Raw genomic sequence first — 15839 nt, forward strand, 5'->3', positions numbered from 1 at the left:
ATAGGCATCCTTGATATCCAGGATAGTAGGAATGCCCCTGGTTCCAAGATTGCTATGACTAACTGCAGAGTCTCCATTTTTGAAAAATACATCTTCAGATACAGAATTAAGGACTTGAGGTTTAAGATGGGCCTGACCAAACCATGCGGTTTGGGCACTACAAACAGGTTTGAGTAAAATCCCATACCTCGTTGATTGCTCCGGAACTAGCACAGATGATACTATTAGAGACTGTATAGCCTCCTGTAGAACCCCCTTGTCTGCAGGTACTGGCAGACTCGTAGTGAAGAACTGAGGTGGAGGGGGGACCTCGAAGTCTATTTGGTACTCTAGGGAAATTGGTCGCCATGGTTCTAAAGAGGTCTGGTTCCGAACTTGTTGAAATTTCTGCAAGCGGGCTCCCACCGCAGGGGACCCCAGGTGGGACGGAAGACCATCATGCCACCTGTTTCTCAGCTGGTTTAGGCTCCTGTCGACAAGCAACAGTGTGTGGTCGACCTCTACCTCTGCCGCTTCTTGCTTGCGTGGGAGTTCTACCACAAAAGTAATGTGGCGCACGAAAGAAATGAAATGAAGGTCCAGTGTAAGATCTTCTGGGAGCCGGAGCAGTAGACGGGAGGAAAGAAAATTTACCCCCCTGTGTCCAATTTCCAGGCCAAAAAGCAAGTCACCAATGAATGGTGAACCCTCCACCACACGCTTGAATTCTGCGTCTGCTTGCCAAGCGTGCAACCAGAGGGCTCTGTGGCCCGTCCCTAGAGGCTTCTCCCAGGTAAACTGCAGACTCACGTATGTGTGCTAGTAGATGTAATTCTGCTCTGGAAGGACTTGGGCTGACCAGTTGATACAGGTTTAGACCCGGCAAACCACAGCCCTGTTAACCCAGGCGGTAACAAGGGTAAGTCTAAGTTGAGCTTCCACTGCAGTATAGATAGATCTTCAGGTTGTCCCACTTACAATCTGAAGGGTCTTTTAGTACAGTAGCTCCTGGTACTAGAAGTGCTGTTTTCTTAGAGACGGGAGATAGATGCATCTACATGAAGAGAAATTTCCCACTTTTCCAACATGGACGATGGAAAAGGATAGCTAGCCGGAAACAGACGTGGAATTTTGAACCGCTTATTTGGCTGTTTCCAGGTCACAGAAAGCTGCTGTGACAACGGAAAAACAGCCGTGTACATGAAACAATTCATACTCTGGGACGCAGGAATTATATCCTTAGGTAAATTGAGGATATAACTGACTGCCAAAATTAGAGATTCCACCCCGGGAGAGGCAGACTCTAACTCCCGTTAATGGTGTGAATCGGAGGGTACAGACACCGCTGTACCATGGTGCCTAGAGACCTGGTTAATCCAGCCACCCAGGGAGGAAATAGTAGACGCAGATATGTGTATACTGATAACTAATATTGAGACCTGCGTGCCTCAGCTAACTGTGACGTTAAGTCCGTCATAACTCCTACCATGTCAGCGGTCCATGGAAGGGCGTTAGTAACAGCCATAGATGGGTCCATTGTTATACAAGCGTCACATAACGTGGACCCTGTGGCATGCCTGTTACGCTTAGAACAGACATACAGCTTTTGAGAAGCCTTTGTTCTGCTTGACATTGATACACACAGTCACTCAGAAGGACACAGTATAAACAGAGATTAATCAGAACTGAACAGATCTGAGACAGAACTGAAAACAAGGCTGGTCTGGGACACAGAGGAGGAAATACACCCCACTCCCTTCCCACAGATTAGACTCCCTGCACTTTCTCACAGCCTTCTGGATCCCTACCATCACAGCCTTCTTAGCCCTACATCCCTACCAGGGATGTAGGGCTAATGGTTGTGCAGGAGTCCAGCCTTCTGTAGCCTTGCAGCTGCACTCTGCCTTCAGGAGGGAGAGAATGCAGGCATTAAGTGTTACAAAATATGTCAGGCACGCTGTTTGTAACTGCTGCCTAAGCAGTGTGAGAGAGACCGCGCTGTGTAGCTCCGCCCCTCGTCGAGCAGGGACTGAGTACAGCTTATCTGGCTGTCCTCTTGTATGCCCCCGCCTGAAGCAGCGCTATGTACACACTGGGCGGCAGGCAGGCGCCGGGCTTCGGGGGGTGTGGTGGTTGGGAGCGCAGGTCGGAGCGGGAAATACGCAGCAATACTCACTGCGCTCCCCGGAGGCTCTCACAGCATGCAGCACACTCTTCTTCTTGTTAGAGTTGTGCTGTGGCGATAAGGAGCTGTCAGTGCTTTTGTAATAAGCGCTGTGCACTCCTTCCTGTTCTACTAAGAACAGGGCGCCAGGTACCCGGACCCCACCTTTAGAGAGGTGGCGAAGGGTACCTAATATAGTGTAAAAGATGTACAAAAATAAATAAACCTAAATAAAAGAAAATAATAAACATATATGTGTTGCTGGATCACAGCAGATTGTGACCAGCTCCATGAGGCACATTTTCTAAACTGAGGGCTGATGGGGCATAGAGGGGGAGGAGCTTCACACTTCTAAATTATTTAAAGTGCCAGCTCCAGCTATCCACGCCTCTATACTCCAGCGTAAGCACCTCCAGTGTCCCCTAGTGGATGAAAGAGAAATACAAGAACATGGTGGGGGAGACATATCAAACCTAAAGACAACAAGTGGAGAAATTGCTCATCGCAACCAATCAGCTTCTAGCTATCATTTAACTAACTGCACAGGTTCTCAAACTCTGTCCTCAAGCAGTGCATGTTTTTCAGGTCTTATCACAGAATCACAAGTGAAATAATTATCTTCACCTGTGGATCTTTTAAAATGTGTCATTGAGTAATGACTACACCCGAGCACCTGCCAGGAGACCTGCAAAACGTGACCACTGAACTAATACATTCTATAAAATGATAGCAGGACTCTGAATAATTACTATGGACAACACCTTCTTTTCTTTAGAATGTTTGATACATCTCCCCACTGATACATTTTATTAAGAGTATTATCCCGCACACCTTTATTGGGATAATGCTCGTGGTTATTTCACCCTACCAACCTTTTTAACTTTTTGATATTTGTACTGGTTATATTCACCTTACTGTGTTGACCAAATGATTTTACGTGTGAACTTTTTGGTTTCACCTTTTCATCGTACTGCTATAAAACTGAATTAGAGAATAAATAAAAAGGGGAACCTGTTTTGTACTCTCTCAAAAACAAGGGAACAAAACCGAAAAATTAAGAAACATCTATGTATTAATTATTAAGGTAAAGATTCATAATGGTTCAGAGTGAGGCAAATCAGTTTCATTGTTCTGTTTATCAACCTTTCAAAAGGTTTTATGTAAAGGTCAAAAAAACATAAAAAGATTAAAAAAAAAAAATTCTAATTTTTATGTTTTTTTTCATTTTAAATTAACAATGGTCTATTTTTTTTTTCTTTACAAAACTTAATTCACAAAATAAATAAGAAAACCGTAAAATGTGTCAAATTTTACAATGTACAGCTGTCTTACGTAACCATCTTAACATTGGAGTATACCCTGCAATTTGCACTGGAAGACATAAGCAGTTCGTCCGTCATGCATGGTGGCAATTTAAAAGTAGCGCATAGTCTTGACTGTCTGTACTTGTGATATAGTAGGGCCAAGCAGGTTGATTATAAGTGTTCATGGTTTACAAGTTTGCTTGCTGTATTCTTGATTTTGGTCAAAGCTTGAAGTTGTTGGAACATCCCTCTATCAACGCACATTATGCAGAGCACTGTGGTGACATTTATTTAGGAATGAAAAAAACTACAGACCGTCCCGGGACTGGCCAAAGACAGTGGTGGAAGCATGGTAAGAAGCTGGGAGATGCACTGTGAAGATATAAAAAAAAGATACATGTAATATAAATTAATAAACACTGGGTCAAAAAGCTTGCTGGATAATTATTTTAAGTTCACTTGACAAATGATGTAGGAAACCTTTATAATGTACCTTGAACCTTGTTGATACCTACCTAAAAATATGTCTAAGGGATGCCCACACAAACTTTAAAACATTTCTGGACCATTGGTAGAAATCCAGGCACTAAGGATCCCCCAAACTTTAGCAGAAGAAAGCAGAAATATTTAGTGTAAACCCTTCAGCTAAATACAGAGCTTTTTGTGTCCTGGGATTGATGTGGTCACCGTCATAGAATGACTTTTGGAACGAGTTGACCCTGGAGAAAGAATTCTTCTCCTTGACAGGATATGCCATAAGTAAGCACCCATGTATCCAGCTCAAAATAACCATTTTGGTCCCACTCCTGCAAGATTCTGACAGAATGACAAAAGTAGACTTAAGCTGGGCATCCACTATACAATTTTCCGTCAGATATCTGTCCAATCTGGCTGGTTGGAATGAAAACCTGGTAATGTATGGGAGCAAATGACAATCATCCATTTTCTCACAAACACTGGAAAATAGACAAAAATGGTTGTTCAGACAAATTGGTTAAAACACACAAATTTAACCAATTTGAAATTTTTTGTTTACATTTTTTTTTCAGTGTTTAAAACCATATGATCGACTGTCATTGGCTCCCATACATTGCCAGGTTTTCATTCCAACCAGCCAGATTGGACAGATATCTGACAGAAAATTGTATAGTGAGTGCCCAGCTTTAGACTGAATTAGGTTGTGGCTAAGATGCTAATTTGTGGCATATCCACTATACCAAAATAGTGTAATGCCATCGAGATGGAGAGATGGAAAAGAAAAAAGGTAGGACGTGGTCCTGGTTGAGGTGAAAATGGAGACAAATCCAGAGACCAGTTGCAGTACAACCTTGTTTTGGTGCATCTTGCAGGAAAAAGCCACCGGTCAGAGACTTCTGGCAGAGAATGTAGAAGCTGCTCTGAAATAGATCAAGGTCCAAAGTCAGCAATTCGGAGGAGACTTGCATTGAAGAGACGTGTTAACAGCAGGAATATAAGTGAGACAATGCCAGAAGAGAGACATGACACTTCCAGAAGCTAAAGCTCAGGTTTATGATCAAGGCATGGCTGCAGAAACTTTACTGGGTAGAGAAATATCCTCAGTGGGTTTGGTTTCTATTTGGATTATATGAAGTACAAGAGCCAGGCCCTGCAGCACATTCATGCAAACTTGCTCTAAACAGGTTTGGAAATCATGGTGTTGGAAAACGCCATGGGTCATCAGTCAAGAAACGGCCTCTTTAATTGGCTGAGAAACGCGTCAGGTGATCGCTACACCAGGAAGTGCAGTCCCAGCCACAAGACAGGAGACGCCGGGAGTGTATACCGCAGCTAAGTGAGTTTGCCATCCATCACAGCATGGGCTCTGTCAGGAGACGCCGGGAGCCTGCATCGCAGCACAGTGAGACGGCATAGTGGAACAGCTGATGCATACGGCGGGTGCTCTGTCCTTACCAGCCGGGCATTGAGCCGCTGTGACTCCAGGACAGCCCTTCTCCTTTTGCTGGCCGGGATGACGGTTACAGGCTACGAATAGGGAATATTTATTCCTTTTCAATTGGGTGATTTGTAATAGGCTAGAGAACATATTTAATTGTATGAGAGATGTGCCTAAACAGCATCCATTAACACACAAAGAATTTCAAGGGAGATTTGTATATGCATTCTCGTCTAAGATGTACTAAGCTCTGAAAAGTGATAAAGTGGAGAGTGATAAACCACCAGCCAATCAGCTCCCAACTGTCATTTTTTAAACACAGCCTGTAACCTGACAGGAGCCAAGTGGCTGGTCATTTATCACTTTTCAGAGCTTAGTACATCTCTCCCACTCTCTCTTTCAAGCCTGTACAATAAGTGTCCGACTCACTATATTCATCGCACTTGCTACTAATTACAATGCCGCTTGAACTTTTATACTGGCTACAAAATTTGCTAATGCTTACTACTAACAATTAAGCCACCATTGGAGACTGATATTTACTTCTGTTGCCACTAACAACTGGATTGCTTTTAAATCCCAATGGTCGCTTGCTGATTTCAATTATTGGAAATAATGTTTATGGCTGTCTCCGCATCTGCAATATAGCCCTGAATTGGACTTTTCTCCGGTCTGAGGATAATAAGATCTAATTATACTGTGTGGCAGTGGTATCTATTTGTATTTATTTTTCCAATTCTGTGTGCAAGCAGATTTACTTATTTAATTTTATTATTTTTTTTTTACCATAGTCTGTGAAAACAAGAGATATGGTAAGAACTTACCTTTGTTATCTCTGTTTCTACGAAGTCCATAGGGTCCACAGGGTTGACCTTGGGGTTATAGCTGGAACAGGATCCATGGGCACCACACAGTTAAGCTTTTAGCTCCCAGGATGCACTTGGGTCCTCTATACCCCGCCCCCGAGCCACAGGCACCTCAGTTGGTAAGCAGCCTAGGCCGGAGGAGAATATGGAACAGAGAGAAGGAAGACTGGAACACACAAGAAACCATACTCACAGCAATAGGAGACGGAAAACCGGTGACCAGCCACACAGCCCATTTGAAGCCAGGTGCGTCAGGGCGGGCGCCCTGTGGACCCTATGGACTTCGTAGAAACAGAGATAACAAAGGTAAGTTCTTACCATATCTCTTGTTTTCTACTTCAGGGTCCATAGGGGGTCCACAGGGTTGACCTTGGGGATGTCCCAAAGCAGTACAACTAAGGGCGGGGACGCTCCTGTGCTGAAAGGAGTACCCGGCGCCCAAAGGATGCATCCTGAGAGGCAAAGGTGTCAAACGCATAGAACCTCAAAAACGTTTGAATTGAAGACCAAGTGGCCGCCTTACACAGCTGAACAGCAGAAGCGCCACGTCTAGCAGCCCAAGAGGGACCCACAGAACGAGTGGAATGAGCCTTAACAGAGGCTGGCACAGGTAAGCCCTCCTGTGCATAAGCCTCACAAATAACGGAACGAAGCCAACGGGCTAACGTTTGTTTGTTGGCAGGCCAACCCCTCTTGTGAAAACCAAAGAGGATAAACAAGGAATCAGACTTCCTAACCGAAGCCGTCCGGTCTACATAAATTCTAAGCGCCCGGACCACATCTAAGGAAGTCTCACCAGCTGAAAGATCAGGGGACTGAAAAGCTGGCACAACAAGTTCCTGATTAATATGGAACTTCGAGACCACTTTGGGCAAAAACTCAGGACGAGTGCGGAGCACCGCTCTGTCCTGGTGAAAAATCAGGAAAGGAGGGCGACAGGAAAGCGCCCCCAATTCAGACACCCTCCTGGCCGAAGCAATTGCCAGGAGAAAAACCGTCTTAAATGTCAGCCACTTGAGCTCCACCGCCTCAAGAGGCTCAAACGGAGGACCCTGCAGGACCCGTAGCACCACCGCCAAGTCCCAAGGAGCCACAGGAGGCACAAAGGGAGGCTGGATCCTGAGAACACCTTGGAAAAAGGTGTGAACGTCTGGTAGTATTGCAATCCGCCGTTGAAACCACACGGACAAGGCGGACACATGAACCTTCAGAGATGCAAGGCGTAAGCCGAGATCCAATCCTGACTGAAGAAATTCCAAGATCCTAGAAACTCGGAACACCTGAGGATCATAAAGTCTGGACTCACACCACTGAAAGTAAGTGTGCCACACTCTGTGATAAATCCGTGCTGAAGCAGGCTTGCGTGCCCTGAGCATCGTACCAATAACCGAACTGGAGAAGCCCCGAGACCTCAAGACGGCTGTCTCAAGAGCCACGCCGTCAAAGACAGCCGACCCAGATCCGGGTAAAGGCAGGGCCCCTGAGACAACAGGTCCCGACGTTGAGGAAGAAGGTACGGAGCGTCGATGGAGAGGCTCCTCAGATCGGAGTACCAAGGACGTCTGGGCCACGCCGGAGCTACCAGCACGAGCATGCCGCCGTCCTGCTTGAATTTCCGCAGAACCCGAGGAAGCAGGGATATCGGAGGAAACAGATACGCCAGGTGAAACGTCCATGTCACCGACAGCGCGTCCACCAGACTTGCACCTGCGTCTCTTGTCCTTGACCCGTAAACGGGCAACTTGTGATTGTGACGGGAGGCCATCAAGTCCAGCTCCGGCAGTCCCCACCTGTCCACGAGTAGCTGAAACACCTCTGGGTGAAGCGACCATTCCCCGGGATGCACGTCGTGACGGCTGAGGAAGTCCGTCTCCCAATTGAGGACTCCGGGGATGAAGACCGCCGAGATCGCTGGAATGTGACCCTCCGCCCAAGACAGGATACGAGACACCTCCGACATCGCTGCCTGACTGCGAGTTCCGCCTTGGTGATTGATATACGCCACCGTGGTGGCGTTGTCGGACTGCACCTGTACCGCCCTTCCGTGAAGAGCGGGGCCGGACGACTGCAGGGCCTTGTATACTGCCCGCAGTTCCAGGATGTTGATGGGGAGAAGTGCTTCTTCCGCTGACCAACGACCCTGAAGCGACAAAGAGCCGGTCACTGCCCCCCAACCCCGGAGACTGGCATCCGTCGTGAGCAGGACCCAGTCCGGGATCCAAAATGGGCGCCCCTCGACCAGATGAGCTGTCTGAAGCCACCAAGCCAAAGATAGCCGAACGTCCGGAGACAACACCAGCACCTGAGAGCGGATCCGGTGAGGTAACCCGTTCCATTCTGATAGAATCAGCCCCTGCAGGGGCCGGGAATGGAACTGGGCAAATTCCACCATGTCGAATGTCGACACCATGGACCCCAGAACTCTCATAGCCGAATGGACCGACAGGCGGCAACGGCTCAGGCAACTGCGTATCCGCAGCTGTAGTGAGGCGACCTTCTCCGGAGTCAGGAAGATCCTTTGCTGACGCGAATCCAGCAGGGCTCCCAAATGAACCATCCGCTGTGATGGAATCAGAGAGGACTTTTTCCAATTTATCAACCACCCGTGTGCTTGCAGGCAAGCGATCGTCAGGTGGAGATGTTGAAGCAGTACCTCCGGGGAGCTCGCCAGCAACAGGAGGTCGTCCAGGTACGGCAGCAGCCGTACATTCTGGTTCCGAAGATGAGAGACCAAAGGGTAGCGCCCGGAACTGATAGTGGTGTTGAAGGATAGCGAACCTCAGATACCGCTGGTGTGAAGATGCTATCGGAACATTGAGGTAGGCGTCCTGGATGTCCAGGGACACCATGTAATCCCCCGGTTCCATCGCCAGAATGATGGAACGTAACGTTTCCATCCTGAACTTGGGAACTCTGAGGAATTTGTTCAGAGACTTCAAGTTGAGGATAGGGCGATGAGAACCATTGGGTTTCTGCACCAGAAACAGAGACGAATAATACCCCGTCCCTCGTTGTGATAGAGGAACGGGAACAATGACCCCTGCTTTCAGCAAGGACTCTATAGCCTCCTGAACCTGTAACGCCTTGGTCTTGTTCTGAGAAGGACTTGTGCAGAAAAACTGGTGGGGTGGTCTGTGCCGAAAAGACAGGGCGTACCCCTGGGAGACCACTTCTCGAACCCAGGCATCCGTGGTGGTATTGTGCCAGCACTGGGCAAATAGAAGAAGTCGGCCTCCCACTCTGAGGTCCCCCAGAGGGAGGCCCGTCCCATCAGGCCGCAGGTTTATCTTCCTGCTTGGAAGAAGGGCGCCGAGCACTCCAGGCTTGCTTCTTGGGTTTAGAGGCCATCTTACTCGCAGACTGTCTCGGGAAGGACTGACCTTTCGCCTTACCCTGAACCCGAAAGGAACGAAAAGCCGAACTTCGAACCTTAGCAGGCAGTGCCGCCGAAGGGAGGAAGGCCGACTTGGATTTAGCCAGGGTGTCCACTATTTTGTCCAAGTCCGGACCAAATAGTAATTCCCCATTGAAAGGTAAGGCCTCCAGACCTTTCTTTGAATCAGAGTCCGCTCTCCAGGACCGCAACCATAAGGATCGGCGGGCAGACACCGCTGCAGCCGATACCCGCGAGGTCAGCAGACTAGCATCTAAAGAAGCTTCTCCAATGTAAGAAGCGGCGTCCCTCATTTGTCCCAACAACGCCCGCTGGACATCCGGAGCGTCGTCCGGGAAGGTATCTTCCAATGCATTGGCCCACCCCTCAATGGCCTTGGCCACCCAGGAAATGGCCATGGACGGTCGGGCCACCGCCCCGGAGAGGGAGTAAATAGACTTTAAGCAAGTCTCAACTTTCCTGTCCGTGGGATCCTTCAGCGAGGATATCGACGGTAATGGTAAGGTGGCGCCCCGAGTTAAACGGGTGACATGGGAATCCACCGCCGGTGGAGTTTCCCATTTTTTACAATGTGCCTCAGGGAAGGGGTAATTAGAAGCCAACCGCTTCTGAGGAAGGAATCTCTTACTGGGCGCCTGCCAAGCTACCGCCATATGATCCGTCAACTGATCCGACAGGGGAAACACCGCAGAAGCCACCTTAGTTTTTTTGAAACTAGGAAACTTCGACCTAGGAACCGGTGCCTCATCCTCTATAAGAAGAATAGCTCGCACCGCCCTAACTAGTGCTCGCACATTAATGGACGACTTGGTATCCATTTCCTGGACCGAGGCGTCCGAGTCAGTGTCATCAGGGACCTCCCCATCATCTGAGGAACCCTCTGAGTCCGATACCTGAGCAGCCCGTGTCATGAGTGGGCGTTTACAAATCCTAGAAGGCATGTCAGTCTGCAACATTGACTGAAAAGCCGAGGAAGCGGCCGCCAAATTTTGCACGGAGTTGGAGAGCACATCCACCCATGGTGGAGGCGTCGCCATAGGGGCCTGAAAAGGTACCACAGGCTGCTGCGGCACAGGGGAAGCCTGTATATACATAGGCAACCCCGCATAGGGACCAACTGATTGAGACCCAGGAGGACTCCGCAATAACTGCGGGACACCCGGGGAATGGGGGATGGTCGGCTGGGGCACCGCCCTAGTAGGGAGAGCAGTCGGGACCGACAGACGGTCCGCAATAGACACCAGCACTTGAGAAAACATCGCCCACGGTGGTTCCTGCGCCAGAGAAGGTCTGGATGGGCCAGGAGCCACCTGGCATCGACTACACAGGCCATCCTGTGACAAATCCTCCCTATCTACTCCTGCAGAACAGCGTCCGCAGGAGGCCAACACCGGAGCCACTGAGCGCTCAACCTCCTCGTCTGACATGACAGAATATATTATATATCTGGCACCAGGGTAGAAGTGAAACGCACTCACCGGTGTGCTGAACAACAGCCCACAATATGGCACTGAGTAGCACACAACTGTATGTGACGGACCTCACAAATACGTGATCTATATAAGTGAGGTCAGTAGAAACGCCCCTCCCCCACACACCTGCAGGGCTTGTAGGAGAAGTAAAGGGATAGGTATAAGCTGACAGTAAGCGGAAAATAAGCACAGACAGGCAGCACTAGCAAAAAGTCACATACCATGCAGGAAGATATACTCACTGCACCTTTCCACTACAATCAACCTGCCCAGATTCAGTGTCTGGGAGGGCTATAGTGCTGTGTACACTGTCCTTAATCAGGGGAGAGGTACACAGGGGGACCGGTCCGCGTGCTCCCTGAGATCTGCGCTGCCACTGGGAAAATGGCCGCTGGAGACCTCAGAGGAGGAGTGGCCGAGTAACTGCAGCTCAGCGACGCCAGACTGCGTGCTGAAAGGCGCGCTGAGCTGAGGGGAGGAGCCGCTGACAGGGAAGGCTTCCTCCCCTGGCTGGCCATAACCCCAGGGATGCTGGCTTCCCGCTTGCCGGTTATCCCTGGTGGTCTAGTGGTCCCACGGGTTATGGGGGGGGCCCGCCGCCACTGCCAGCAGCCTCCGGTCTGTCCCCAGGACCGGAGGCTAAAGGACTGCATTTAAGGCATTCCGCGCGCCGCCGCTAGCCAGCGACGCGCGGCTTACCTGAATCCCCGGCGACTCCGGCAGCAGTCCTGGGAGGTAGACAGAGTCCGGCTAGTACGGACTCTGTCCTCCCGCCGCGATCCCCAGATCAGTACTGGCGTCGCGGCGCCAGTCGGGGATCAGAGCGGCAGCGTGGGCGTCTGTACAGACAGCCCTTCGCTGCCGTCTGTAGTAAAAAGAGAAACTAAAAGAAATAAAATCTATTAGAAAAATAAAAAGCTTCTGGGGGCTGCTCCTGCAGCCCCCCTGCGCGGTGACCGACTCCGGCCGGGCACCAGCTTACACTGAGGTGCCTGTGGCTCGGGGGCGGGGTATAGAGGAGGACCCAAGTGCATCCTGGGAGCTAAAAGCTTAACTGTGTGGTGCCCATGGATCCTGTTCCAGCTATAACCCCAAGGTCAACCCTGTGGACCCCCTATGGACCCTGAAGTAGAATTACCAATTTTCAGCTCTTTCTAGTATTTGGATTAATTTTATTGGATGTATTAAAAAAAATTATATTGTGATTTGCTCCACCGCTGTCCTTTTTCTGTATGTTTATGACTTTAGGTGAGCTGCAGGAGCAATATCACGACTATCTACTAGCTCGGTTTGGGTTGGACATATTCATTCTTTAGCACCTGTTTTTTTGTGTATTTTTTCTTTTTAGGAGAGAAATAATGTCTGAGTACCAGGCCCTTCTGACCAGTCTGGGGCTATGAGAATAATGAAGACTGGTCTCCCTCTTAATTGCCTGCAGCATTGTGGCCATACAGGGGGTAAAGTACGCCATTTTGCAGCATGAATAAACCATGGTGTCCATTCCCGCCGCTAGGGGGAGCTTTTGCCAGGAACTGCAAGTTGTGAGAAGATGCTATGATGTCCACCGCCTGGAGTGTTGAAACCTGTGCCCAGACATCTGTTTTTGTTTTAATTAGCCAGTTTTTTTTACCCCTACTATAGGAACTGATGACATCATGGGGGGACGTGAACCACTACCCAAGTCAAAATCCTTGAGGACACCACATTTTAACTCTTTGTGCTATCCGGTGATTGAAAGATCTGCAAAGCACAAATGAGGTAATGCCATTACACAATATGAGCTCAAAGCACCACCTCCTGAGGAACAAAGACCCATGGCTGGTCTATACTGACTTACAGACAAAGAAAGGTCGTTCTCTGAAGAGGTAACAGGGAAGATTTCTGGTGCTTGATTGAAGACACAGAGGAGAGAAGATCAGATCAGGTATAGGCTGGCCTCGATGGAAAACTGCACAAAATAGGCCCAGAGAAATGGGCATAGGTCCTATCCTAAGGACATTAAGCTAAAGTGGATAGTCCATGTATATGGCTTGTAAGAGTCAAAGTTTTCTTACTGTGAGTCCAACTTCCAGGAGGCAGGGTCCATAATCACATGTTCCTGTGTCTCCTAATGCTACACGTCTGAAATGGGGACCGTCGCAGGATAGTGCTGGATCACATGGAGGCCGGATTAGACCAGTTCAAGCCACATTCAGAGGAAGACGATTGCTGAATACAGACAGGAGCCAGCTCAGCAATCTCAGCTCACGCCTATTAAACTGTACACACCTACCAGGACCAATGAACAGGCTGCACCTATTCACCAGGATTAGGGAAGGAGAAGGGTGGTGACTACTACTAATGTTCAATCTACAAGTCTCTTTTATTTAAACCTTCTAGTAGCTGCTTAACATTGGTAGTAAAATAGCTTCACCTCGTTCATTGAGGACAGTGTGCTCTCACATATGATACACACCACACGACTGGACACCTTAAAATCCAGGATCCCATGATATTTTCTGAGGTACGGTCTTCTCCTCAATGCAAACGATTTCATCTCCAACTTTTATCTCAACATCATCGTCATCCAAACTCATGCCACACTCCACTCCTGTCTTTACTGTCGGGACATCGTTCTTGTGGTGCTTAAGAGACGATAGTGACCCTGTGGAGGAAAATAATTCAAATTCAACAAAATGTCAACACAATAATGAAGCTTAGCAATGACATTAAAGTCAGAAGCCGCCTCACTTACCTTCCCAAATAACTTCATTGTTACGGATCAACTTAAATTTCAACTTCTTATCTAGAACACCACTCTGAACTCTGCAACCCGCCACCTGGACAGTCTTCTTGCCTACGTCAACGTCAAATAAAGCCAGAACAGAGGCTGTCCCTGTAAGGGTGAGAAATAATTTCCGTGACTAATCTATGGGGTAACCAGCCTAAGATGAGAATGTACATTCTGCCAGTATGCACGGAATGCACAGACGTTCTCCTTGAATCCTACTATGGCCATTACTGCTTCATGTAATATTCTCTGCTGAGGAAGGAAAGTGCTTGAGGACCTCACAGCATCAATCATTCATATACTGTGCAGCTAAAAGCTCAATCTGAGCAACCATTTGTGAACACTGGTACAATGGAAAAGACCTAGGGGTCTATTTACTAAGCAGTGTTAGGAGACAGAGGAGTGAAAAGTGATAAGGTGCCAGCCAATCAGCTCTCCCAACTGTCATTTTTCAAACGTAGCCTGTGAGATGACAGTTAGGAGCTGATTGGCTGGTACCTTATCACTTTTCACTCTGTCTCCTAACACTGCTTAGTAACTAGACCTCCTAATGTTGTTCAAGGCAATAAATTAAATGCTCGCTTTCATTAACAACTGGCATATGATTGGTTGCTAATGGCAAACTCATCTTTTCTTTTGCATCGATTTGCATGAATATTCCCAAATTGACACTGCAAGGTTTGCAATTTTTTTCAAACCAGAAGAAGGTGTTCCCAAAAATGATCCTCATGGACAATCATCAGACATGGTTGGTAAATGTAGCGTTCATTCTAGCACCTTGCACCTCTCACTGTCGCTCTCTGCTCTGCTACTTCTAGCACACTGGGCTCTGTATCCCAGCAGTTTGTTGCATCAGCTCCGTGTGCTAGAAGCACCAGAGCAGAGAGAGACACCCCATGCAAGAAAGAGGAACTGCATGGGTCGTGACAGGTGGTAGGGTGCTAGAATGAACACTACAAATGCTTTCTTTATGGTTGGCTTCGTTTTCTTCTGTAAGATACAGGAGATGAATCAGGTTGACCTGGAAACAGCCGTTTATTGGCCTGGCTAATCTGTGGCTCAGCAGCTGTTGTGGAACTGCAAGTCCCAGCATGCTTTCCCAGCTGGTCGGTAGGAGGGTAAGCTGGAGAGCCACAAGTTGGCCAGGCCTGCAGCAGACCAGAGCCAGCAGGAAAGGCTGCAGCAGTTACTTCACATCTAATTACTGCTACAGTCCCATCTTGCCTGAAAGTACACAGCTTTCACATCAGACCGGTACTATACTCTGTACACAGGGCAGTGAGACAGTGTCCTGACTGTATCCAGCTTTACATGGCAGGAACTCATGATAGCAGAAGCTGCATCTCTGCTCGTCTTCTCAGAACCTATGACTTTACTCTCATTAAAGGCCTTCACATCCTGCCCACAAATACTGACAACACAACACTTTGTCCACCCAACGCTGGAAACAAGTGCAGATCTAAATGGACTCATGGGAACGGGTGCCTGTATGAACTGGAACACGGTCATTATAATACTGTATAATAAGAAAAGGACAGTCATACATATACTGTACAAAGGCAGACTCAAAACACACCATAAATGAGAGTTGTACATGTATAAAATGTCTAATTTCTCCCTGTAGGGATCACTCACCAGAACTGCATTAAGGTGTAACATTTGCATTGATCCAGAGAAACCAATCATCAATTTGTTTTGTTTTTGGTCCAGTGTTAGTGGAAATGTTTATTGACTATAAATTATTATTCAAAATGCTGAATTAGACCTGAAAATGATTCCTCTTTTCATTTACTCACTACTAATAAAAAAGGTCAAATAATAATGTACAGTATATATTGGGATGTATGGCTGAGAGCATAACCACAACAAAACAGGGTAGGCCTATCAAGTTGTGCATAGGAAAACTGTTACCATAACATAATAACACAAGTGACATCCACTGTCCCACAGGAAAACCTCAGGGTGGTTTGCATTC

At 47.9% G+C, this 15839-nt stretch overlaps 1 protein-coding gene across 4 annotated transcripts in view; it reads right to left on the reverse strand.

Moving 5' to 3' along the window:
* Nucleotides 1-3329: 3329 nt before the first annotated feature.
* The window catches only part of MTIF2 (mitochondrial translational initiation factor 2), a 36643-nt gene continuing 24133 nt past the window's right edge, over nucleotides 3330-15839 (reverse strand). For 3 of the 4 annotated variants that reach the window (XM_088478014.1, XM_088478015.1, XM_088478016.1), the window contains exons 13-15: nucleotides 13829-13969; nucleotides 13550-13738; nucleotides 3330-3819 (exon numbers count right to left, since the gene is read on the reverse strand). In XM_088478014.1, the coding sequence (XP_088334140.1) occupies nucleotides 13566-13738; nucleotides 13829-13969 (314 nt within the window). In that variant the 3' untranslated portion in view covers nucleotides 3330-3819; nucleotides 13550-13565. Of the gene's footprint in view, nucleotides 3820-13507; nucleotides 13739-13828; nucleotides 13970-15839 lie in introns of all 4 variants that reach the window. The other variant, XR_015879241.1, reaches the window with a different exon arrangement.

Source organism: Taudactylus pleione, unplaced genomic scaffold (genome assembly GCF_031769625.1).
Source record: "Taudactylus pleione unplaced genomic scaffold, aTauple2 ptg000206l, whole genome shotgun sequence".
Taxonomy (NCBI): Eukaryota; Metazoa; Chordata; class Amphibia; order Anura; family Myobatrachidae; genus Taudactylus; species Taudactylus pleione.